The sequence below is a fragment of the Eubalaena glacialis genome, chromosome 3 (assembly GCF_028564815.1).
Source record: "Eubalaena glacialis isolate mEubGla1 chromosome 3, mEubGla1.1.hap2.+ XY, whole genome shotgun sequence".
Taxonomy (NCBI): Eukaryota; Metazoa; Chordata; class Mammalia; order Artiodactyla; family Balaenidae; genus Eubalaena; species Eubalaena glacialis.
Genome location: NC_083718.1, coordinates 47,951,626 through 47,978,913, shown reverse-complemented (window position 1 = coordinate 47,978,913; position 27,288 = coordinate 47,951,626). Strand labels below are relative to the sequence as shown.

At 36.1% G+C, this 27,288-nt stretch overlaps 1 protein-coding gene across 5 annotated transcripts in view; it reads left to right on the top strand.

Annotated features, from left to right (window-relative positions):
* HMCN1 (hemicentin 1) overlaps positions 1–27,288 on the top strand; it is a 508,722-nt gene that overhangs the window by 356,717 nt on the left and 124,717 nt on the right. For all 5 annotated transcript variants that reach the window (XM_061187531.1, XM_061187534.1, XM_061187532.1 and 2 more), the window contains 13 exons: positions 105–250; positions 4,097–4,247; positions 5,585–5,779; positions 7,071–7,184; positions 11,463–11,650; positions 13,211–13,307; positions 19,063–19,224; positions 19,967–20,080; positions 20,193–20,395; positions 20,688–20,769; positions 20,879–21,010; positions 21,682–21,831; positions 26,925–27,084. In XM_061187531.1, the coding sequence (XP_061043514.1) occupies positions 105–250; positions 4,097–4,247; positions 5,585–5,779; positions 7,071–7,184; positions 11,463–11,650; positions 13,211–13,307; positions 19,063–19,224; positions 19,967–20,080; positions 20,193–20,395; positions 20,688–20,769; positions 20,879–21,010; positions 21,682–21,831; positions 26,925–27,084 (1,894 nt within the window). The remainder of the gene's footprint in view (positions 1–104; positions 251–4,096; positions 4,248–5,584; positions 5,780–7,070; positions 7,185–11,462; positions 11,651–13,210; positions 13,308–19,062; positions 19,225–19,966; positions 20,081–20,192; positions 20,396–20,687; positions 20,770–20,878; positions 21,011–21,681; positions 21,832–26,924; positions 27,085–27,288) is intronic.

The following is a 27,288-nucleotide window of genomic DNA, read 5'->3' as shown; positions in this document are numbered from 1 at the left end:
CTAAGTTATTTCCTTGTTTTCTTATTAAGTGATCCTCACTGTGTTCCATGTCATTCCATTTAAAAGAACTAATGTTTAATACTTTAATATTCGTGTTTATGCAGTTCCACCCATAATCAGTAAAAGCGACCTCCTGGGGCCAGGTCTTTCCCCCAGAGAAGTGAAGATCAAAGTAAACAACACCCTGACCTTGGAATGTGAAGTCTATGCAGTTCCTTCTGCCTCTCTCAGCTGGTACAAGGATGGACAGGCCAGTCAAGTTTTTTCATTTGCTGATGGTTTTTTATAGACTAAAATGGTCAGTTAAGTTAAAAAACAAAACACCCAGACACAGATAACTCAGAGAATCAATGTGACCTTAAAACTAGCACAATCCCATGCTCCTAGAGTATAAAACTGCAAAAAAATTGAACCATGTTCAACAATTTTAGTATTATTTCATCACTCTAAAGTTTGAAGGACTGTTTTAATACACGTTAGCAATTGTCTTTGAAAATCCAGCCACCTTCCCACTGGGGAATGGTTTTTGTTCTCTGTGGTTTTTCAGAGTAAGTAAACTTTGTGGAGAAGAAATGCAAAGACAGTGCTGAGCCAGATTAGAATGATAGGCATAACACAGGTGCTAAGTTTATTCAGAACTTTCTCTAAACACCTTTAACTCTTTTACAAAGGGTAACATTTTTAATGTTCCAAGATGAAAAAAATAAGCTAAATGTGATGATTAAGTGCTCAATACAATTAATTGGGGGCAATGAAGAACTTTCAGTAAAAGACACATCCTTCAATTATGTAATCTGGCTTTCAGACCACACGCCTTTATTTCTCATTCAACTTATTTTCTAACATGCATGTTTTAAAAACATATGTGCTGGTGTTTTAAGACCAAAATAGATTTTTTTTTAGCTGCTGTTAACACTCTGCTTAATACAGATGTGACATAGCTAAGCTGATGTTTGTCCTGTTTTACACATAATCAACCAAATGGTCAGTCAAATTCCAGTTGTAGATGTTCAGGTCAGAATCATGATTTAAGATGCAGAAAGATATAACTTCATTATTTCAGATCACAGATGGATTTTGCAATCCTGGCAGCCAGGAAAAAAAATATCTCTTATAAGCAAGTTTCATCTGGAAGCCATTGCAAAAGGAAAAATATGGAACTCCCACCATGTTCTGTTTACAGTTTCTTTTCTGACTACAAGCACACTTCATGGTACAATATCAACTCTATATGAGTTTGCATGGAAACAATTCCTTTCACCTTTCAAATTTTAATATTTTATTTTTAATTTTACCTAAAACCTTTTCTTTCCTTGCATTTTATACCCATGCACACATATACACAGGCACATACACACATAAAAATAGGATAAAGTCTAGATTTGTACTAGGAATTAGGGCTGTTTTTTTTTTAAGTTTCATAATGAATAGTTAAATTAGTTTCACATCCAGACTGAAATTGATCCAATTATGATGCTTTAGTTAAATTGCTGAATTTTTCAAGATTTGGGATTGGTCCCCTAAAATGTGACAAAAAATACTGGTTTTTGTTTATTTTCCATATCCTTTCTTCTCATTTCTCAGATAAGAGAAATGAGTTCTAGTTCATTTCTCAGATAAGCAACACTACTTGAGTGAAACAGTGTTTTTGAGAAAAGCCACCAAAAATATTGGCAGCATTAACCACAGTAAATTTTGATAGAATCTATGTGTTTTGTATATTCATGCTCTGAAGTTTTTCTTTGACATGGAAAGTTTAAATTATACTATTTTTATATAAGTGATATAATGTTAATAATGATACATTGCATCCCAAATTATTTACTGAGCACATAGTATTTGCCAAACACTATTTTAGGTGCAGGTGATACAGCTGTGAAGGAAACAGACAAAAATCTCTGCTCATATGGAGTTTGGGGGGGAGGGGGAAACTAAACAAACAAGTAAAGCATACAGTGCCAGATAAGGTAAATGTTATGAAGAAAATTCAGTCAGGAAGAATAGCGAGTGTGAGAGGTGTGATCTCTTACACTAGGGAAGGCCTCACTGATAAGGTGATATTTGAGCAGAAACTTACAGAAACTGAAGGAAGCAGACATAAGATATCTGAGAGAAAAATATTCTAGAGAGACTAGCAAGGGGCAAAGGCCCTGAGGCATTTGGCTGGAGTGCAGTGATTAGTGGGAACACAGAGAAAGGTGAGAGATAGGGTTAAATCATACTGCTTGTACATCAGTTGGCCTTATTCCCTTATTCTGATGGAAAGCTTCTGGAAAATTTTGAACACAGGAGTGATGTGATCTGACTTAAGGCTTTAAAAAGATTACATTGGCTTCTTTACTAGTTGAAGAAGAATGGAGTCCAGAAATGAATTTATTGCCATGATCCAGGAGATAGATGGTGATTGCTTGGATGAAGGTGGTAGCAGGATGTGAGGGAAAGAGATGAGTCAAAGATGAGTCCAAGGTTTTGCATGAGACCACTAGGAGAGTGAGTTTAGGTAGAAAGAGAAGAGGTCCAAGGATCAAGCCCTGGGGTACTCCTACATTTAGAGGTTGTGGGGCAGAGAGTGATGTGTCCTTAAAGATATGGAAAAAAAGTTTTCAAAATAAAGACCAGTTAAACTGTGTTAAATCCCACTGATCAGGTAAAATAAAGACTGAGAATTGACCAGTAAATTTAGCAACATGGATGTCACTTGTCATGTGACCTTGACAACATCATTTTGGTCAAGTAGAGATGGTGAAAGTCTTATTGGAGGATTCAAGAAAAGATGGAAGGAAATGGAGACAGCAAAAGTAGAAAACTTTTTAAAGTCACTGGCTCTAAAGCAGAATAGAAAAATGTGGAGTTAGGCTGCAGTCTAATGAGATTTTTTTTAATGCGGAAATTATACTGCTGTATACACATAGAAATCATCCAGTGGAAAGAAAGCAATTGATGATGACTCACATGAGAGAGGACACAGTTGCTGGAGGAATGTTCTTGAGTAGATCAGGGGATGTTCAGAATGGACAGAAACTGGTATTAACCAGTTTTGCCAGGGGAATAAGATAAAGGGAGAGGGGGCAAAGGAGTTGATTTTTTTATAGTAGTTTATACAAGGAGTGATTGCCATAATAGACCTTCTCTGGGTCAGGAGGAGAGTGAGTGATAGGGAAAAGATTGCAAGTTCAGTGAATTTTGGGTCCTCCCATGGGATCAAAAAATTATGGGAGTTGGGATTCTAGAGGAAAAGAGTTAGTAAGTTAAGAGGTGGTGGTCAGAAGGTGAGAACTTGAAACTGAGATTCTGAAGAGATGTGATTATTGGTAATTATAAGTTCTAGGTATGACTCTCCTATTGAGTGGCTGAGAGAGTGTTGGGGCAAAAAAAAATAGAGAGGAGGTCAAGGAGCTGAGAGCACAAAGCATTGGATGACTGTCTATGTGGGTAATGAAATCACCAAGAATTATGAGAAGAGTATCATTGGAAGGAGTAACAGTGAGCCAGGAACTAAAATTTTCAAGGAATAAGAGGGAATTTAGTATATTCGGAAGTGTTTAGAAGATGAGAAATGTCCTATTAAATGTCGGTAATGTTTTCAAGAAAACATCATAATATAAATATATCTAGGTTAAATTTTCTCATTTATGAAGTAATGATGTTTCTGAATGAGCAATAGTGATTTTTAAATCAAATCAGACTATGCTAATGCCTTCAGTCTTTCATTATAAAACTCTAGCATTTGCTACAAAATAGTAAGAAAAGATACACTTTTTTACTACAATGTGGGATCAGCTGAAGTTCTTTTTCTCCAACATGGATAAATGGATATGGCATCTAAGAACATTTTTCATCATAAATAATTTATAAATGCACCACCCAGAAACACCTGGCACACATGTAAACTATAAGAATTACAATTTTCAATAAATAAAGACATGATTACTCAAAAACAGTCAGCTTATTCAAAGTAAATTGTTATTGTTGTCTTGAGTATTTCACCTAAATTTTTATTTTTACTTATTAAAGAATAATAAAACTCTCAACTGCATGGTGCCCTAGAGGATTTACTGGAGTACTTAATGATAACATTATTATAATTGAATCACAGCCCCTTAAAGCAGATGATCATGTTACTATTGCTGCCAATGGACACACACTTCAAATCAGGGAGGCTCAAATATCAGACACTGGACGATATACGTGTATAGCGTCTAATATCGCAGGTGAAGATGAGCTGGATTTTGATGTGAATATACAAGGTAATACTAATATGTTTATTGTATGTAATTTAATTTATATGATCTGGCAAAGCAATGAAAAAGAGATTTGACTTGGTTTATTTTAAATAGTGTTTTTTTTCTGTTGACAATAATATAAATTCATTATTGAAAACTTGGACTCAAGAAATTAACAAAGAAGAAAATAATCCCATCATTCAGGATTACCTCAGTTATTTGTATGTGTTTCCTTCTGATATATTTTTGTAAATGTATAGGTCATTTATAAATTGGGATCACACAATACATACTTCTCTGTTACGTTAGCTTTCCCCTAACATTATATCATGAAGTTTATCAGAAAGCTAATGTAACATTATATCAGAATTTAAAGTAGTCACACTTGGAATTGAATGATGATTTAGGCTCCTTCAAGCTTTGTGACTTGGGCAAGTTACCTAAATATTTTAAACCCCATTTTCTCACTTTTAGAATTAATGCCTTGTAGAATTGTGGTGAGTACTAAATAAGATAAAGTATATAAAACTCTTAGCAAAATGCTTAAGAAATGATATTTGCTATTATTGTTGATATTATTACTCTCAACATGATTTTTAATAACTATACCTGTTTTATCAGTTGAGTATCCAAATATTTATTTAACCAGACTCCTATTGTTGAATGTCTGGGTGTGTCCAAGCTTTTACTACTCATATATAATGCTTCATTGAACATCTTTATACCTAAAACTTTTGCACATTTTTTATTTTTCATAAGTTCTTAATGATGGAAATTTTAGGTCAAGTGTTATACACTTTTGCAGTGCTTTTGATGTACAGGCAAATTACCTTCTAGAAAGTTCATACTTGTCACCCAGAAAACTTTGAGAATGTCCCATTATATTTTTTAATAGACTTATTAATCTTGGCTGCATAACTTCTTTAGTTTTCTGAATAAGACAAATCATTGGGAAATGCTCTATTGAGCCAGTATTTTTTAATGATTTCTCAAAATTAGTTTTCCCTGCTATGATCATATTCTTTAGCCATGTTTATTATAGTAGGTCCTTCCTGAGAGCAGGACATTTTATCTTCTAAATGCTAGAGCCTTTGAACAGGAATGGAGAGCAAAGCATGAGCACAGCATTCTGAGCTCCATACTTCTTGCTCTTCCACTGGAGAACCAGCTCTGACTTCTGTCTACTACTTTTTTTAGCCAAGGACTAAGTTGGTAGGTGTATAAGTACTTGAAAATATTTTCACATTGTCTAATTTATTACATGTACAAATCACTCTTGTGAAAATACTGCCAAGATCTTTCTTTAATGGATTGACACTGTCATTTACATGAGTCCAAAATTTCATGTCTTTTCTCCATAGTTCCTCCAAGTTTTCACAAGCTCTGGGAAATAGGAAACATGCTGGATACTGGCAGGAGTGGTGAAGCCAAGGATGTGATCATCAACAATCCCATCTCTCTTTACTGTGAGACAAACGCTGCTCCTCCTCCTACACTGACATGGTATAAAGATGGCCACCCTCTGACCTCAAGTGATAGAGTATTGATTTTACCAGGTAAAGATTGCTAGGAACAGGGTGAAAATCTGAATCTCTGTCAAATGTGTTTCTTCTCATTTATTAGACCAGTCAAATTGATTGACTTTCTGGCCTTGTAATTTAACTGACACAGGATACTGAATGCCACTGGTATCTATGTAGCTTCAAGCTAGGAGAGTCTAGGCTGAGAATCTGACATAGGATAGAATACCTAGTTAATTTTCATATCTACTATGGGATCATTCTATCAACTTAAGACAGTCCTTTGGCTCCCTTGTGCCTCCATTTTTCTAACTAGTGTGATGAAATAATCAGTTTTGTTTCTGTACATTATTAATGATAAATTCTAGAATATATTTGCAAATAGTTATTACTTAGTTTATTAAATGCATTTCTCATAAATCAATAGTAAAGATTTTAGTTTCAAATATTTTATTTATTACATGTTTATTGATGGAAAAGGAGATCTTTAAATTGTGGAAAAACCATATTTTCAAGGCTTCTATTTACTTTTAGCAAACATTCAAATAGGCTTGTCAAAATGTATCAGATTGTACACTTAAAGCCCAGTGCCTTCCAATGTATGTAAATTTCATCTCAATTAAATAAAAAAATATCTTGGCAAAAAAAGAAAAGAGACTAGATAGAAATGACAACTACATGTGATCCTAAATTGGATCTGGGCTTGGGGAAAAATAGCTATTAAAGACAATATTGTAATAATAGTGAAATTTGAATATGGACTATGGTTCAATAGTACTTTTTTCACAGATTTTACATTGTCTGATTTTGATCATTATACCTTGTTTTAATGAAATACATATTTATGAATATTTAGGGATGAAGGGGCATCATGTCTCCAATATACTCTCAATCTTTTTCTGAATCATTTGAGAGTATTACTCATTTATATATATAAATAAAGTTAATATGTACATTTTTATGACAGAGATCAAACAATTGGATTGAAATACAAATTATTGATAAACACAGGTAAAATTTTTAATATAATTATTGCGACTTTTCTCTAAGTTTGATATTACATCAACATGAAAAGTTTAAAAGTACACAGTTATTCTTTCAAGATCATATATATAAAGGTATACTTTATACCTTTTATATCCTTGGCTATTATTTTCTCAAATCAGTACTTGCCTCCAACAGTGTAAACTTCTTTTACATGTGTTCAAAACTGTAAAAGCAAGAAGTCACCACATAGCAGCATTCCTGAAAAATTATATCTCTGTTTATGATCACTTTCACTCTAAGATTTAGGGAAGTAAAAATATGTATTGGGATATATTTTCAGGAGGGCGAGTGTTACAGATTCCCCGGGCTAAAGTAGAAGATGCTGGGAGATATATGTGTGTGGCTGTGAATGAGGCTGGAGAAGATTCCCTTCAGTATGATGTCCATGTACTCTGTGAGTTTTTTGTTCGTTTTTTTGTTTATTATGCATTCTTTCCCTCAAAAGTTTTTTTGAGGAACTCATGTTTGCATGATGTTGCACTAAGCATTTTAGAGACATAATCAGAAACTGAGAGCTTTCCCAGGGAGCTGCCTTATACAAATTGAAAGCACATTAGTTAGGACTCCTGAAGTATCAAATAACAAACTAGCTTAAAAAAAAAAGAGAGAGAGAGAGAGAGAATCACTGATTCATGAACCTGAAAAGTCCCAGAGTAGAGCTGGCTATAGTCATATCTGACTTCTATGGCTCAAAAGAGGTCCACCAAACTTTACCTTTCTCTTTCTCTTGGCTTTGTTTTTCTCTGTTAGCATCACTCTCAGGTGGGGAATCCCTTTGGATAGCAAGTGGGCCCCTGGAAACTCTATAATCTTACATCTTCTTAGTTTCACATCCAAAGTGAAAGCTTTTCTTATCCAGTATTTACAACTGAAGTCCCAGAATTGGATTTCCATGGCTTTAACTGGCCAAGCATGACTCACATATCCATTTCTGAACCAATTACAGAGGCCAAGAGGCCTAATTGATAAGGCGTAATACATATGTCCACCCTTGGATCACAGTCATGTTATGAATGCAGGGACTGAGAGTAGAAGAAGTATTGCACCTTTAAGGGAAAAGAAAGGTGATGCTACTAGAAGCAGGAACAAATAGATGCTTCCATGAGAAGCAGTTGAGCTAGAGAAGTAGCAGTAGGAATGTATAGGAAGCAGTTGGTATGAAAGATTTTACAGAGAAAGTGATTAAGTGATATGAAGCATTAGGCACTTATCTGAGAGTATCAGATGACACTGAGATTTTTATCCTGGGTGATTAAGAAAATTATAGCAAGAGCAATAAAAATAGAAGATTTGGGAAAACAACATAACTTGGGAAGAAGGAAGTCAATTTTGTTTTGGACGTATTGAATTTGGCATGATACCAAGATACTTAGGAGGATGTTGAATGAGACATTGGAAATATGGAACTACAACACAGGAGAGAGAATTGAACTAAGAATATAGAGTTGAGAGTTATCCACGAACAGGTGATATTCAAAGGCATGAGATTTCCAACAGAAAGGGTCATAGATAGCTTAGGAGAAGATAAAAAAAAAAAATCATTGTGGGATCATTTACAAGTAGGAGACAGGAAAAAGAAAATAGAGGAGAAACAATCTGAGGAGTTAATGAAAAGTAGTAAACTACCATATCACCTATTCAAGGCATAGAAAAGGTTATCAAGAAGTGGGTTTAGTATGGAATGCTAAAGTAAGTTTAAGAAAATAAAAACTGGGGGAAAAGGCCATTTGAAACTAAGAAATCATTAGTGAAATTCCGAAGATCAATTTATGTATAGTATGGTGTGATACAAAGCCACAGAACAAAAGGATAAATAAGGAGCAAATAATCAGAAAGAAAAGGAAACAAATATAGAGTACTCTTAAGACATTTTGAAGAGGCAGGAAGAGGTGAAATAGAGTTTTAAGAAAAGAGCTTGTTTGAAAAAACATATTTAAGAGAGATTTGAACTTGCTTATAGACCAAGGAAAATGATCCAACAGAAAGAGACAAGTTAAAGTTTCAAGTATGTGTGTTGATGGGAGGAGGGGGCAAGGATTGATGGAGCAAGTTCTAGAACAGGGGAAAAATGCAATCAAGAAACCGAGAGGGGTCAACTAGCCTTTCATGGTAGTGAATTGCCATACCTTGGAATGGTAAGAAGGGATATGTGGGAATGTGTATCAAATGTATTTAGTCCTTAAGTATGAGAAGAAGAAAGACAGGGGCAGGGCTGGTATTTGGGCCTGTGGAAAACAGAGAACCTTAGAGATTGCCACTATGGGGGGTGTGATAGACAGTCAAACACTGAAGTTGGAGCTATTTGGCTTAGTCATAGCTTTCTGCACCCACCCTCATTAGCCCGGGATCAGAGGTAGAAAAAACAGATGATGTGACCTAAGGGTGGGGAGAGGGGAGCCATGGAGGCAGTGCTACAAGGTAACAAAGGTACACTTTGTGGAAGCACTGGAGGGTAAGGGACATAGCATGTGCAGTGAGACAGAGCATCGCTGAAATGACCCACTCTGAGACCTAGGCAGAAGAAGAGGAAAAATGAGCTTGCAGGAAGGCTGATTGATTGTAAGGGGGAGGAGTGGAAGGGCTAGAGTTTTCAGCGCAAACAAAAAACCAGCTTATGAAGGAAGCCTGAAAAGACGTGAAATAGAGAAAACACAAGAATTCAAAATTCATTTATTTGACAAATATCTATTGATCACTCACTGTGTGCCAGGCACTGTGCCAGGCACTGAGGATACAGCAGTGAATACCGTAGACATCAGACCTTCTTCAGGGAGCTTATGAACTTGCAAAGGGCAGAAGTGTTTATGTTGAATGGTCCAAGGTATGACAGTCTGTGGCTGGCTGAAGTGGGGTAGAGGTGAAACTAGGGTGGGATGGGTCATCAACATAGATTTTAAAGTCTACCAGGTAGTGATAAGAAGACAATTAAAATCAGTGCTAACATCATCAAGAGCAGTGAAGGAATATCTTAGACCACCTGGCTTAATTTGACCTAAGTTTGGAAGGAATTTAGTTTAGGACTGAGTGGAAGGATCTGATAAAGTAGCAAGATATTATAGGTTGGGAAGAACTGGAATTTGGTTAAATTGAAATGGAATTTAGGGATTGGTTGTCATAGGGAGATGTTCATGTCTTCAGTCTGTTATTTTTAATTAGGAGGAAGTTGGAAAGCATGTTGGAGATGAGTTTAGAGAAGTACGAACAAAGCAAGAAAAACAGCCCACAAAGTCTGTCTAAATTAGGAATACTTCACAATGTTTGATGCTCACCTCCTAAGTGCCACTAAGAACAATTCTGAGAGGTGTAATCCAGCTGGAGGGCAGGTCAGAGCAAAGAGCTTTGGTGGAGGCCTCTACAGGTCAGACCTTGGGCCTGTAGTGCATCTCCTGGTAGCTCCTAACGATTCAGCTCCAGGTAAAAGTTGAAGAAAACATTGAATCTTTATGTCCCAACATTTCATTTGATCAGTTTTCATGGTGTGGAGGTACTGATAGCCTCATTTAATCTGAAATTCAAGTTTATTATTTACTAATCTGCAGTTCAAGCTATATATTCTATGTTATCTAAAGTACAGCAAAAATCATCTAATTTTGAATGTGAAAGTTTACATTCAAAATAACACTGAAATTTATTATGGGGCCTTGTAGCCTTGATTATTTGCTTTATAGACTTTCAATTTAGTTTTGGAGAGACCCAAATACTACAAGAAGGCATCTGCATTAAACATACATTCTTTACTGATTGATAAAGATATGGTACATTTTAAGAGAGTAAAACAAAATACCTAAGCTTTCAAAACAAAACAAAGTGATTATTTGTTTTGAAAATGAATTTCTACATTTACAAAACCAGCCAACACATGCATTCCTGGTTTAACATTTCCATTTTTTTAAAAATTCTACAGATAGTATGTGTGTTTTAATAACTGACTAGTCTAACATCAGGTGGGCATGAACCTGGATTGATTCTGTATTATTGTTTTAAATGAGAATGAATATATGTAGAAAGATCTAGAGCATGGCTTCCCAAACTCTAGCATGCATAACAATCACGTGGAGAGTTTGTTAAAACACAAACTTCTTTGGCTCTCCTAGGGATGCCAACTAAAGAAGGCTCAGTCAGACCCCAAAATCTGCATTTCTAGCCAAGCTCCCAGGTGATGCTTATCATGATACCACTGATACCGAGGCTGGGGAAACACACTTTGAGTAGCCCAGACAATTCCCTTGCAAATGAGACCAAACCTGTACATTTCAAATACACTTTAAAGATTTACCTGGCTTGTCTAGATGACCAAGTAGACTTAACTGTTAATTTGTGCAGATGCCACTTGCATGTGTGCTTGCAAACCCAGAGGGCACCATGGAAGGGGCTGAGAGAGAAACTAGACAAGATATATTGGGGAAGAATTGGGATTAACCTAAATGCGAAGGAAACTATGGGAGGGGTTAGCCCAGGATAGGTAAAGAAAGGGAAGAGAATAAACCCAAATTCACATAGATTTATCACCCCCCCTAATTTATTAGTGTAAAGTGTTACTTCAGAATCATGAATTCCTCTTCAACTTTTGTTCCTCTATTATCCCAAACTTTTTAAAAGTGTCAGAAAACTAGAATAATTTAGAAAAGACCCTGTTTCCTGTCGTTATCTCTCTGTTGCAATCACTTATTAGTGCCGCCAGTTATCCAGGGAGCAGACAGTGATCTCCCTGAAGAGGTCACCGTGCTGGTGAACAAGAGCATGCTGGTGGAGTGTTTATCCAGTGGCAGCCCCACACCGAGAAATTCCTGGCAAAAAGATGGGCAGTTCTTGCTAGAAGATGAGCATCATAAATTTCTATCTAATGGAAGAATTCTGCAGGTAAAAGTAAAAAATCTAATTTAAAAATAGCTATTTGACTTTGTATTTTATAATAATTGTCTTTTTTGCTTTTAAAAATAATTTGTCTTGGTTTATAAATATTGGCAAAAATAACTAATCATAAAAAGGATATATAAAATAAAATTCTTCTTACTCATTCTTTTCTCACTATCAAAGGTAACCACCGTTAACAGTTTTGTGTGAATTCTTCCAGAGGTTATCTGTACATTCAGCACACCACACACACACACACACACACACACCCACACACACACTCCCCCCTAAATTTACTACAATATGGCCTCTGTGATAAAAACCAAATTATTACAATTCTTTCCATTGCAGATTTCTGATGATTAAATTCTAGATGGTTTAAGATTCCCTGTAGATTATAATTTGTCCTCTATTGGCAAAGAATTGATAATAAATAATAATGGAAACCACATAAATATCCTGAGTTGTTGTTCACTAATGGGCATGTCTATATTTTTCTTTTCAAGGGTCTTAAAAGGAAGATAGGCATTTGTAGAAATAACACCCACTCTTTTGTTAGGATGCAGCTTAAGAAATTATTTCCCAAACATGAATGATGTTGTATAGGCCCAAGAATCTAAGCATCAGTGTATCCAACACAGGACCTATTCCATGGGGTTCTTTATTAAAAAAAAAAAAAAAAAAAGTATGAGTTTCACTGCTTGTAAATAACCTTTAATTCTCAAAGTATCTTCTGAACACCATGACTATTTCTTTTTGATGCTTATACAACCTCTATCTAAATACTTAAATATTTCTGTTGGCTAGGGCCAAAAGATATATAGATGGATAGAAATTTCTGTATAATGAAAAAAAGAAAATATAACTGCTATATTAACTAACTCTTGCTACATAAAACAAACCACTCCAAACAACTTAAAACAGTAAGCATTTATTTAGCTCACAAGCTTTCTGGTTGGCTGGGTGATTCTTCTGGTCTCGGCAAGGCTTACTCAAGTGTCTGCATGCTGTGGATTGAATCCGTGGCTCTGCTGATCTTGGCTGGGCTCTTGTACGTATCTGGGACCTCAGCTGCAATAACGAGGCTGACTCTTCCGACATAACCTCTCACCCTCCAGCAGGTTAGTCCTGGTTTCCTCACACAGTGGTGGTGGCAGGGTGCACATGGTCTAAGTTTGAAATGGAAGACTGTCACATCCATCATGCTCTATTGGTCAAAGCCAGTCACAAGGCCAACACAAATTCTACATCTTTACTCCACTCCCTGATGGGAGAAGCTTCACAGTCACACTGCCAGGGATGTAGATAGGAAAGTGGGAGAATGATTTGGGACTTTTCATAGCCAATATACAAGTATGTATAAATTTGCCTTTTCTGATTAGGAATCTTTATAAATATTTATTTGATTGACCTAATAAAAACCAGCATCAGCACTATTATGTACAAAACTTTTTTCCTATGCTTATCTGGCATTAGCTAGAAAGAGTATGTATTGTTTATTCTCAAAAATTGACAAGTTGCTTTATAAAAAAATTTCAGTTGGAATTTCTTCATTTTTTTCCTTAGATTCTAAACACTCAAATAACAGATATCGGCAGGTATGTGTGTATTGCTGAGAACACAGCTGGAAGTGCCAAAAAATATTTTAACCTCAATGTTCATGGTAAGAGCTCAGTTCCAAAAACATCTGTTAGAGTATGCTTGGAAAAGCAGGAAAACTGTATTTTAGATTATGTAGGCTTATTTTGCATTTTTTAACTTGAACAATGTGTGGAGCCTGCATTCATTCAACCTTTCCCCTTCTTTCTTTCTACCACAGCTTGTGCGATTTATAAAGTACAAATCTTTTAGGGAGTCTGTTTTTATATTATTTCAGTCCCTTAAGAAAAAATAGTTACTCCTACATATTTGAAAGTAAAAAAAAAAAAAAAAATCACAATTTGAAATCCCAAAGATTACAAGTTTATATGAAGTTAGAACCAAATATAGCTCTTCTACCCATAAAAATTTACCCACTGGGCCTGCTTGGAACCACTTTCTGTCCTCAATTGTAGAATTCATGTTGAGTTACACCCTCCAGTACATAATATACTTCCTGAAGAAGAAAAAGTAACTTTATAGAGTTAAATAATTCCTGAAAACCATCAGTACACCTAATTTATTTATTAGATTCTAAGTTCTCAATAAATGCTAGACACTCCATAAATACTAACTTTTTGCTAAAAAAGCAGTTAGATGTCAGCCATAAATAATTAGTTTTATTTTCATCATGCACAGCTGCTTCCAGAATATTAAATTGGAAATGGTGAACAATTATTATAAAAGATTTTCTTTAAACATGTGATTCATATACAAAATTCTAGCTCATTTTGGAAATAGCTGAAATTTGACATTAGTGAAAAATTTCTTCCTTCAAAAGACTTTTATTTAGCATAATGGATATTCTTTTTTTGGTGCGATATGTAGGGAGTATTGATGTCTAGCAATGTTTGGTGTTTGTGTAACAGATATTTGAAGCACTCTTATCTTTTTTTATTCCCAGTGCTTAGCAAGTTTTTTTTGAGTAAATCTGACCAAAATAGAAGAAATGTGTTATGAATTCCCTGGAAGAATAAACAAATATAATCATTGTGAAAGTATACTGTACTAATCTAAGTAATCTAAAGTAATCTGTAATCTAATTTGTAATCTAATCTGTAAAGTACAGTAGAATAAATGTTGAAAAATAAAAATGTTGATCATTTTTCCTGATTCCACAAGGCAGAATTAATTTTTCCTCCTTTATGTGATCAAAAGCATCTTGTAAATACCCCAGTTTTAGCAGTTACATATGCTACCTTGTTATCTTTATACGTCTGTATCTTCACCTCTATCCCATAACTTTATTATAAATGCTGTAGGCAAATGGTCATTTCATACGGACCTTGGTCTTCCTAAACCTAGCCTAGAGTCATGGTAGTTGCTAAATAAATATTTGTTGTTCCTTTATTATATTTCCTTCATATTCATTTCCTCTTTGTAATGCATAGGAAAAACACCTGAAGTAGCAGCCTTGCGTGACTTGAGAGGCAGAAGCCACTCGGGTTTACTATTGAGAATTGGAGTTCAGGAGGGGGGGGGTTTCCTCTTTTACCAGTTAACAGTGTCTTGAGCTCCTGCCTGCAGCCAGGAACCCATACTTAAATATTGGAAAATTCATGTGGGGAAGAAACAATTTAAATTGTTTTCACTTAAAACCACACCATTTGTTATCTCCCTGTACAATATCGCTTGCTTCTTTTGGACTCTGACCTTCAGTCTGTTGACCTCCCAGTTTTTTTTCAACCCTCTGTGTCTTTACTTGCCTTCACATCCAGTTTAACTTTCATGGACCAGCATATCAATCACTTCTCTTAGCCCATGCCTTCTCAGCACTCTTGTTCAATAAAGGCTCAACTCTGCATATAACAACACAACACACTGACTGCTTGATACCGACCAGGTGCTGTGCCAGGTGTTTTATATATGTTATTTTACTTAATTATCTCAGTAACCCCAGGTGGTTGGTACTATTTTATACCTCTTTTACAGATCAAAAAGCTGAGGCTCAGTGAGATTCAGTAACACGCCCAAAGTTACACAGCTGGCAAATACAGAACCAGGATTTTAGCTCAGGTAGTCTGATTCCAGAGGCTTTAAACTTAGCTGCTTTTCTGTATTACCTCTCACTGAATTCCATACCTGCACCTAGGTAGCTAACTACGGCTAGAGGAACTCTTGGTGTCAGGAATATTGGTGTTATGATAAATTCATAGATACCGCTTGAAATGAGCCCGTTATACTGCCTCTTCATGGCTCTACTCCATAGTGACTCATACCTTCTTGAATGTCAGATGGCCCCTGTCTTAGCTCAGGCAGCCATTAACAAAATACCAGAGACTGCAGGGCTTAAACAATAGGAGTTTATTTTCTCACCATTCTGGAGGCTGGAAAGTCCAAGATCAAGGTTCCAGCAGGGTTCAATTTCTGGTGAAGGCTCTTTCTCGCTTGCAGACGGCCACTTTGTCCTCACAAGGCCTTTCCACTGAGCACGCCTGGACAGAGAAAGCAAGGAAGCTCTCAGGTGTCTCTTTTTATAAAGACAATAATCCTGTAGGATCAGGGCCCCATCTTTATGACCTCATTTATCTTTCGTTACTTCCGTAAAGGCCCCATCTTCAAATACAGCCACACTGAGAGGGCTTTAGTATATGAATTTTGGGGGGACACAAACATTCAGTCAATCACAGTCGCCTCTCACTTTCACTCAGTCAGTGCCCTTACCTCCTGTTTTACAGGGAAAAGAGAAGGCATATGGCTGAAACCACTTCAAATTCCTACCATCAAAATGAGAATATTAGCTGCATGTGATGCTGCCATGTCTTCCTTCCGTTACAACACAAGATGGGAGCGTTCCTCTAACTTCTAAAGACTGACTTGACTCTACATCCCTGGCGACCGCCTCCTCAAAAATCTCACAATCTCCTCTCTTCCTCTCCAGTATTGAAATCCACACTTTTACTGACTCCTTCCCAAGAGCACTTAAATTTACTCGTCTCTTGCCTCTTAAAACAATACCAAAAACACAAACAAAAAAAACCCAAAACAACTCTCCCTTAGACCTAGTCTTTCTCTTCAGCGGCCTCCTCTTTTTCCCCCATTTCAAAGCAACCTTCTCTAACAGCCGAATGTATTTACTGTCTCCTTTACCTCACTCCTCCCACCACTGCTCACCGGATTTCACCCCAACTCCAATGAAACTGCTCACTGAATTCATGAAATGACATCAGAAGTCCAACAGGCATTTTCAGGCTTTATCTTTCTTACTTCTGAGCATTCAACGTTCTTGAGCATTTGACTATCTTTTTCAAAAATTCTCTTCCTTTGGCTTTTGTGATGCCCACACCCCTTACTGATAATCTTGCCTTTCCAGTCTCGCATTCCCAGTTGTCTTTGCCAGTTCCTCCTTCTCTCCTTGACTATTACACTTTAGTTTTCCAAGCTCTAGACTTTATTCTTCCCACTCTTTTCCTATGTGATCTCATGAATTCCCAAATTTCAGATACCATCTATGTGCAAAATAGTTTCCAAATTTTTATTTCCAGCCAGGGCCGCCTCAGGAACTCTAGACTCTTCTGTTCAAATATCTACTTCTTATTGACACAAATGCCTAATAGTCACTCTAAGACCATGTGTATATAACTGAGCTCATTACCTTTTCCCAAAAATGTGTTCCTCCTCCAGGGATCTCTGTCTCAGTAAACGGCATCACCATCTTCGCATTGTTTGAGCCAGTAAAATGAATGTCATCCTTGATTCCTCCTCCTCCTTAAACCTCACCCCCAAAGCATTGAGTCCTAAATATTCTACCTACATAATATTCTGGATCCACTCACTTTCCTGTCCTTTCTGACACCATCCTAGGCATAGCACTATCATCTTTTGCACTTATTACAGCAATAGTCTCCTAACTGGTCTTTCTGAGTCCCTTCTAGCCTTCTCTCCAGTTTCCTCCACTGTGGCCAGATTGATACCTTTTAAGCTAATTTTTGAGTAAACCACTCTTCTGCTTTCCTTTCCTTAGGCTGTTATTTCAGCATTCTAATGATGCCCAGGAGACCCTCCAGGATTTTATACTATTTAGTCCTTTAATCTTTGCCTTCTCCACCTTACTCCCCAGCAGCCTTGCTCTTCAGACTCTGGTCATGTCAGCCTTCTGGTGCCATGTTCTTTTCCCCATTTGGGCATTTGTATGTGCCATGCCTTCTTTCTGAAAGACACATCCATTATCTGTCTTCCGCTTATCTTATTCCTGGTCATACTTCAGCATCTTTTTTAATGTCACTTCTTCCTCCTGACCCCCAAACTAGGTTATTTCCTTGTTGTCACCCTACTCTTCTGATTGACACTCACACTCATCACACTTGTAATTACTAGGCAGTATCGGACAGTGGCTAAGAACAGGACTCTAGAGCCAGACAGCAGTCTTCCAGTTTCTTCCAGTATCTAACTGTGAAACCTTAGGCAAGATGCTAACCTCTCTCTGCCTCAGCTTGCTCATCTATAATAAATAAGAGGATAAGAACTGTATCTAACACATAAGGTTTCTGAGCCTCCAATGAAATGGTATACATGAAGTGTTTAGTTCAGTGCCTGGCACAGCATAACCACTCAAAACAATGTTAGCTGTTATTTTTTGTTCAATGTCTGTCACTATCACCAAATTATTAATTCTTTATAGATATTATCTATTACATTTTTCATACTGTATCAGCACTTAGCACATCTGAAATACAGTAGGTATTTAATAAATATTTGATAAATGAGTGAATGAATGAATATGAAAATTGGTGGATAAAAAAACCATGTAGAGTAAAATTTAAAAAGCAGTTTTGCCTTTTGATCTTTTGCTTTTGTTTTTGATGCTATTTTAAGACCTCAGTCTTAATATAGAAGAGTATAATATAGCATAGAGAGTATAATATAGAGTATAATATAATAATAGAGTGTTACATTAGTTGTGTTCTTTATTTCATGTCTTACTATCTTCATTGGCCTGAGCAAAACCCACCTCTGCCTTTATTTATTAAGGTATTCATTCATTAATGTATTCATTCATTAATGTATTCATTCATTTTTATGCTCATTCCTCACTCCTATTCCCACCCCCCACATAGAAACCATTCAAATATGTATAATGTTATTCCTTCCACGTGCGTGTGTTCTTGTAAAAAATCTATTATTCCATCTGCATGTGTTTTGACATGCATAATTGGCATTGCATTATTAATCTTATGCTTTTTTTACTCCACTTTTTCTCTGTACTGCTTTTGCTTTTGGAGTTCTTTTCTGGTTTTGAACAATAAGCCATTGTGTTGCTTATTTCTTAAATTTTCTGCTTATCTTGAAAGTCAGTGATTTACACTGTTGAAATAATTTGTATAATTTATTGATAGATACCCTAAAATAACAGGTCTACTCTATTATTTCTATAAGCAAGAAAATAAAAACTTTAAGGATATAATATTAAAAACAAGAATATTCAAATGTATTTAATAAAAAGCAGTATTAGGTCTGTGTACATTGACAAAACCATCTTAGGAACTGGCAACTACATTTTACAAATAAAATGCAGAATAATTCTGTCTGAAAATTCTAGTATTCTGTTTCAATTGGGAAAAACAAAACTGATGGACCTGAGTTTGATGAAGGCATTAGGGAATTCTAAGGAGAAAGGTAAATAATTAACAGTATCATTAACTCAGTGCTTTAGCAGAGTACAGTGGTTGGGCTTGTATTCATAAATTGGAATATGTATTACTGATAATATCACTTTTCACTTTTAATATGTTTACTATTAATACCAATATATTTCACTCTTAATATATTTACTGTTATAGTTCCTCCAAGTGTCATTGGTCCTAACCCTGAAAATCTCACTGTTGTGGTGAACAATTTCATCTCTTTGACCTGTGAGGTCTCCGGTTTTCCACCTCCTGATCTCAGCTGGCTCAAGAATGAACAGCCTATCAAGCTAAACACAAATGCTCTCATTGTGCCCGGTAAGGAACTTAGAACTCTTTATGAAGTGGGCAACACTTTCTCATTTTTCTTTATTTTTAATACAAATGGCATTTCAACTTAGTCTTCTTTCCAAACTTTTGTCTTGCTGCATTTATTTGTTCACATTAAATGCCTCTCTTTGGCCATTTGGGGCCATTAGGATAAGACTGTAAAGACTTTATGATTTCAGTGGGAATGTACAGTAACAAGGTCTACTTCAAGAAATTATGAAATTTAGGAACAGAACTGCTTAGCAATTACTTGGGGGTGATAGACTAGTAAAGACTTTCATTGGATAAAATCACTGGTTGTTTTCAATTGATCCTAAAGCTCCTTGAGGATAGATTAATATCAGTAGATAGACTAACAGACGGACAGCCACTTCTGCACTGTGGGGGATTTAAACCCAGAAATACTTGTTGACATATACTGACTATAGTACAATTATGGTTTGCTCACTAGAATCTATATGAAACAGTTCTATTATCCATGTTTGGTTACTGGAGAGAAAATTTTATTAATTTCTTCTTTTATAAGGAAGTAGAATAAATAGTAATAAAAGGATCAAAGGAAACTGATTAAATTCTTTCATTTTATATATGAAATGCTTCTATATGTTTCTATCTATGCTTAGATTTTCCTCTAAGGGTAAGGATATATTTTGCTATTTATCTTATTGATAAGGTAGTTATTACAACAACCTCTGTACCAAACTTCAGTTTGCATTATATTTGCCCACAGGTGGTCGAACTTTACAAATTATCCGGGCCAAGGTATCTGATGGTGGTGAATACACTTGTATAGCTATCAACCAAGCTGGTGAAAGCAAGAAAAAAGTTTCCCTGACTGTTTATGGTTTGCTTATACTTTTTTCATAAGATTTTTTCATTTTTAAACTGGTATTAGATATTTTCTATCTGAGCATTCTATGAAAAAAAAATTCTCTGTTCTTATTTTCTTCCTTCAGTGCCCCCAAGCATTAAAGATCATGGCAGCGAATCTCTTTCTGTAGTTCATGTAAGAGAGGGCACCTCAGTGTCATTGGAGTGTGAATCGAATGCTGTCCCACCTCCAGTCATCACCTGGTATAAGAATGGGCGGATGCTAACAGAGTCTACTCAGCTGGAGATTTTGGCCGATGGACAAATGCTGCACATCACGAAAGCTGAGGTGCATCTTTTATTCTTGTTTGTGTGCCATGACTCCTTGGTGGGATTATGGAAGGGAGAATTGGAAGTTGCATATTCCCCTTACTACAGTGAAAAATTATTTTCATTTAAAAAATAACATCATCAATGCCATTATCCTCATTTTTCATTTAAAAAAAAGCAGGATTGTAGAAGGCAATTAGGACTGGGGCATTTAAGCATAAAGATGACTGATGATTTAATCTACACTCGAATGGTGTGATTGGTCATCTATAACTTAATGGAGCACATACAATAGTATCTTTTTCTTTTAGGTATCTGACACAGGCCAGTATGTATGTAGAGCTATAAATGTAGCAGGACGGGATGATAAAAATTTCCACCTCAATGTATATGGTGAGCATCTGCCTCTAATATAAGTCTTTTTCCCCCAGATATGCAAATGAAAGAAAGTATCCTGAATTAACTTAATGAGGACACATGATTTTCTTCTGTCTTTTTACAGTGCCACCCAGTATTGAAGGGCCTGAAAAAGAAGTCATTGTGGAGACAATCAGCAATCCTGTGACTTTAACATGTGATGCCACTGGAATCCCACCTCCCATGATAGCATGGTTAAAGAACCACAAACCCATAGGTAATGTAGCTGTGCATTTTTTTATGACTGTTTTCTTTTGCTCTTGATTCACTAGGTTAATAAACTAGCACATTTTCAGTATTATGCACATAGCTGTGTTTAGTTCATAAAGCCTAATGTACTGTAATATAAACTTACAAAAGGATTCTTTTTTTTTTTTAATTTTTATTTTTGGCTGCGTTGGGTCTTTGTTGCTGCACGCGGGCTTTTCTCTAGTTGCGGTGAGCGGGGGCTACTCTTTGTTGCGGTGCGCGGGCTTCTCAGTGTGCTGGCTTCTCTTGTTGCGGAGCACGGGCTCTAGGCTCGCGGGCTTCAGTAGTTGTGGCTCGCGGGCTCTAGAGCGCAGGCTCAGTAGTTGTGGAGCACGGGCTTGGTTGCTCCGCGGCCTGTGTGATCTTCCCGGACCAGGGCTCGAACCCGTGTCCCCTGCATTGGCAGGCAGATTCTTAACCACTGCACCACTAGGGAAGCCCTACAAAAGGATTCTTCATTTTACAGAGATTTTTCTCCTTTCCATTTTCAAAAAAAGGCTGTCCTTTAAAATCAAAGTACAAGGGAAAAACTTAAAAAAATACATTTGTCACATAAAGTAAGACATTTTTACAGTGACTTGTAGAGATGTTAAAATAAAAGCTTTTTTATGTTTTGTTTTGCTTTGTTTCTACCTCTAGAAAATTCTGACTCACTTGAAGTTCATATTTTGTCGGGAGGTAGCAAACTCCAAATTGCCCGGTCTCAGCATTCAGACAGTGGAAACTATACATGTATTGCATCAAATATGGAGGGAAAAGCACAGAAAAATTACATTCTTTCAATTCAAGGTATGTGTGGTACACTCTGATCTGTCTTCAGTTTCTTTATTACATTCTATCTATAGTACAAAATAAGTGTACATCTAAATAGATCATTTATAATGGATTCAAAATATCTCTTTTTTGCATGTTTTGGATATTTTATTTCTTTTCCAATTTATTGAGATATAAGTAATATAAAGAACCATATAATTTTAGGGTGCGCAGCATAATGATTTGACTTACAAAACATCATTAGATAAAAAATACTGTCAATTTTCTGTCCTACATTTGCCAGTAGATAGTATTTTCATGAAAATAGACATAAATGTGGAGAAAAGAATAGTAGAAATTTCAAAATCTATTTTTTTTCATGTTTCCTGAAATGTTTACCTTCCTATAGTATATATTCTATTGAATTACTTGTTTATTTAAAACTGGAATAACTTATTTTGATGCTAAGCCTATAGGTCTCTTCCTATTTATATAGATAAGTAAGATTTATCTCATGAAGAGATTAAATATGTTCTAATTACTGGCCAAGGATTAGATGAGCTTAAATAATCATGAATCTTATACTATTTTGGTTTGAGAATAAGGAGCATTGATTCATCCAAGAAATATTTAATTAACATCTACTATGTTCCAGCATAGAATTGAGCACTGCAGGGAGAACTTGCATCCTTTTGATTTTCAGCAAACCTTTGGGGTATTACTTTTGGCCTAATGTTTAAATTGAAATGGAAGTCTAACTTGAAACTAAGTTGAAATGCTTGCTTTTTCCAATTTTATTATAGTTACTGAAAAGAATTTCTCGTCAGTTATAAATGCAATTGTGAATATGTATTATCTACCTGTTGCATGCTCTGTTAAAGCTAACTCCAGAAAATTGAAATTTTTTTTCAAGTTTTATTGAGATGTAATTGACATATAACACTGTATTAGTTTAAGGTGTGCAACATAATGATTTGATATATGTATATATTGCAAAGTGATCACAATAAGATTAGTTAAAACCCACCACCTAAAAACTGAAATTAAAGAAAAATTAAGATGTTGATGAGTAACAGTGGTTTCTCCTATTAGTGATGCTTTAAGATTTCAGAAGTAAAAAGGGAAAAACTGCTATTCAGAGATTCAGTGTCAGAAATTGCATGTTTAATTATGTTTAATGCACTAATAATAATAGATGCCAATCATGGGGTATGTGGTGTGACCAAACATTTTGCCAGACTTTTTATATATGCTATTATGTCTTAGGACTAGAAATTGTGTATACACATAGGGCCTAGTCTGTGCTTTTCCTATATTATATACTTGTTATAGGATGTCTCATTTACATTCTTGATTCAACTTCTAAATTGTACAAATTTGATATAATTATTATCATCTTCTGGACGACTAAAATGAGATTTGGAGATATTATATAGCAATGTGCTGGTAAATGTTTAACAGTTGACTCTGCAGACAAAAAGGTCTTGATTTGTAACCAATCATTTGTCAGTTTCTATGGTGTAAGTATTCCCACAGTGGCCCATTTCAAGGTACGAATATGATGGCACCGAACATGGAGTAGGAAAGATGTGCAAAATTGGCTCTTGCAAGCTGGTGTGAGCTGCCTCCAGCACACCACTATAATTATTTAGAAAGAATTAAAATGTGTTTCTGTCTTATACTACTGTCAATATTTTTATTACACATTATTTCTTTTTTTAAATCAATATTTCTTTTTGTTGAAGTATAGTTGATTTACAATGTTGTGTTAATTTCTGCTCTACAGCAAAGTGATTCAGGTATACATCTATATACATTCATTTTTTTAAAATATTCTTTTCCATTATGGTTTATCATAGGATATTGAATATAGTTCTCTGTGCTATACAGTAGGCCCTTGTTGTTTATCTATTCTATAATATATATAAAAGCTTACATCTGCTAACCCCAGCATGCCACTCCATCCCTCCCCCAACCCCCTCCTCCTTGGCAACCACCAGTCTCTTCTCTATGTCTGTGATTCTGTTTCTGTTTCATAGATAGGTTCACTTGTGTCATATTTTAGATTCCACATATAAGTGATATCATATGGTATTTGTCTTTCTGACTTACTTCACTTAGTATGATAATCTCTGGTTGCATCCATGTTGCTGCAAATGGCATTAATTCATTCTTTTTTATGGCTGAGTAGTATTCCATTGTATATATGTACCACATCTTCTTTAGGTTGTTTCCATGTCTTGGCTATTGTGAATTGTGCTGCTATGAACATAGGGGTGCATGTATCTTTTTTTTTTAATATAATTTTTTTTTTTTAATTTTTGGTTGCATTGTGTCTTCGTTGCTGCACGCGGGCTTTCTCAACTTGTGATGAGCACGGGCCACTCTTCGTTGTGGTGCTCAGGCTTCTCATTGCAGTGGCTTCTCTTGTTGCAGAGCATGGGCTCTAGGCGCGTGGGCTTCAGTAGTTGCAGCATGCAGGCTCAGTGGTTGTGGCGCACAAGCTCAACAGTCATGGCTTGCGGGCTCTAGAGCGCAGGCTCAGTAGTTGTGGCACACGGGCTTAGGTGCTCTGTGGCATGTGGGATCTTCCCAGACCAGGAATCGAACCCATGTCCCCTGCATTGGCAGACAGATTCTTAACCACTGCGCCACCAGGGAAGTCCTGCATGTATCTTTCTGAATTATAGTTTTGTCTAGATATATGCCCAGTAGTGGGATTTCTGGATCATATGGTAATTCTATTTTTAGTTTTCTGAGGAACCTCCATACTGTTCTCCATAGTGGCTTCACCAATTTACATTCCCGCCAACAGTGCAGGAGGGTTCCCTTTTCTCCACACCATCTCTAGCATTTATTGTTTGTAGATTTTTTGATGATGGCCATTCTGACTGGTGTGAGGTGATACCTCATTGTAGTTTTGATTTGCATTTCTCTAATAATTAGTGATGTTGAATATCTGGTTCATATGCCTGTTGGCCATCTGTATGTCTTCTTTGGAGAAATGTCTGTTTAGGTCTTCTGCCCATTTTTCAATTGGGTTGTTTGTTTTTTTGCTGTTGAGTTGTATATACATGTTATTTCTTTTTTTTTAATTAATTTTTATTGGAGTATAGTTGCTTTACAGTACTGTGTTAGTTTCTACTGTACAGCAAAGTAAATCAGCTATACGTATACAAATATCCCCTTTTTTGGATTTCCTTCCCATTTAGGTCACCACAGAGCACTGAGTAGAGTTCCCTGAGCTATACAGTAGGTTCTCATTAGTTATCTATTTTATACATAGTATCAGTAGTGTATATATGTCAATCCCAATCTCCCAATTCATCCCACCCCCCCTCTTGCCCCCCTTGGTGTCCATACATTCTCTATGTCTGTGTCTCTATTTCTGCTTTGCAAGTAAGATAATCTATACCATTTTTCTAGATTCCACATATATGCGTTAATATACAATATTTGTTTTTTCTCTTTCTGACTTACTTCACTCTGTATGATAGTCTCTAGGTCCATCCACGTCTCTATAAATGACCCAATTTCATTCCTTTTCATGGCTGAGTAGTATTCCATTGTATATATGTGCCACATCTTCTTTATCCATTCCTCTGTTGATGGACATTTAGTTGCTTCCATGTCCTGGCTATTGTAAAGAGTGCTACAATGAACACTGGGGTGCATGTCTTTTTTTTTTTTTTTTTTAATAAATTTATTTATTTATTTATTTATTTTTGGCAGTGTTGGGTCTTCGTTTCTGTGCGAGGGCTTTCTCTAGTTGCAGCAAGCGGGGGCCACTGTTCATCGCGGTGCACGGGCCTCTCACTATCGCGGCCTCTCTTGTTGTGGAGCACAGGCTCCGGACGCGCAGGCTCAGTAGTTGTGGCTCATGGCCCCAGTTGCTCCGCGGCATGTGGGATCTTCCCAGACCAGGGCTCGAACCCGTGTCCCCTGCATTGGCAGGCGGATTCTCAACCACTGCACCACCAGGGAAGCCCTGCATGTCTTTTTGAATTATGGTTTTCTCTGGGTATATGCCCAGTAGTGGGATTGCTGGGTCATATGGTAGTTCTATTTTCAGTTTTTTAAGGAACCTCCATACTGTTCTCCATAGTGGCTGCACCAATTTACATTTCTACCAACAGTGCAAGGGGGTTCCCTTTTCTCCATGCCCTTTTCAGCATTTATTGTTTGTAGATTTTTTTTTTAAACATCTTTATTGGAGTATAATTGCTTTACAATGGTGTGCTACTTTCTGCTCTATAACAAAGTTGTAGATTTTTTAACGATGGCCATTCTGACTGGTGTGAGGTAATACGTCACTGTAGTTTTGATTTGCATTTCTCTAATAATTAGTGATGTTGAGCATCTTTTCATGTGTTTGTTGGCCATCTGTATGTCTTCTTTGGAGAGATGTCTATTTAGATCTTCTGCCCATTTTTTGATTGGATTGTTTTATTTTGTTTTTTTTGATATTGAGCTGCCTGAGCTGTTTGTGTATTTTGGAGATTAATCCTTTGTCAGTTGCTTTGTTTGCAAATATTTTCTCTTATTCTGAGGGTTGTCTTTTCATCTTGTTTATGGTTTCCTTTTCTGTGCAAAAGCTTTTAAGTACACACTATTTCTTAAATGTATCATTAAGGTGAAAAACAAAGATGGCTAGAAAAAGGGAATAGAAATGATTAAATCTTGAAACCAATAATAAACCTATCTATTGTTCAGAATAAATAATATTTAAATAGAGAAAGAATTAACCAACTTAGATACTTTCCTTAGATGTTTATGCCAAAATTTTATAAAACAGATTCTCGTGAACTGTATTAATTCTGAGCTATCTATTGAGGATTTAATCTAAGAGCGATTCCGTTTGGCCAGGAGGGGTGCCCATGAGGTAGATATGTCACCAACCACCATGAGCAAATAATTATACCAACTTACAATATAACAGTAATATTGAAGTGATTCCTCTACCTATTCCTCATTTAAAAATAATTTATGGCAATAACAAGAGTTTGATCTTGAACCACAATCTAGAAAGAATATGAAATAAAAATGGCATATTTTTCTATGATTCTGTTGCATTCATTAGAATTTATATTCTTGTGCCTTGTTAATGAAAGTCAATTATTTCTCCAAAGTTCCTCCAAATGTTGCTGGTGCTGAGATTCCAAGTGAAGTCAGTGTCCTTCTTGGGGAAAATGTTGAGCTGGTCTGCAATGCAAATGGCATTCCTACCCCACTTATTCAGTGGCTTAGAGATGGAAAGCCCATAACTAACAGTGAAACAGAAAGAATTCGGTATGTGTGAAAAGAATTTTTGCATCATTAATTGTAATGTGTTCTACAGTTTTAGAGAGTTGGACACAGATATTCTCCTTGGAGAATCACTCAAAAGTATTTGTCTGTGTGTGTATGTGTTCCTTATTTATCAACTCTGTGTTATAAAATCTCCTCACATGTTCATTCCTGCAAGTGTTAGTTAACTGTTGTAGATTTTATTCC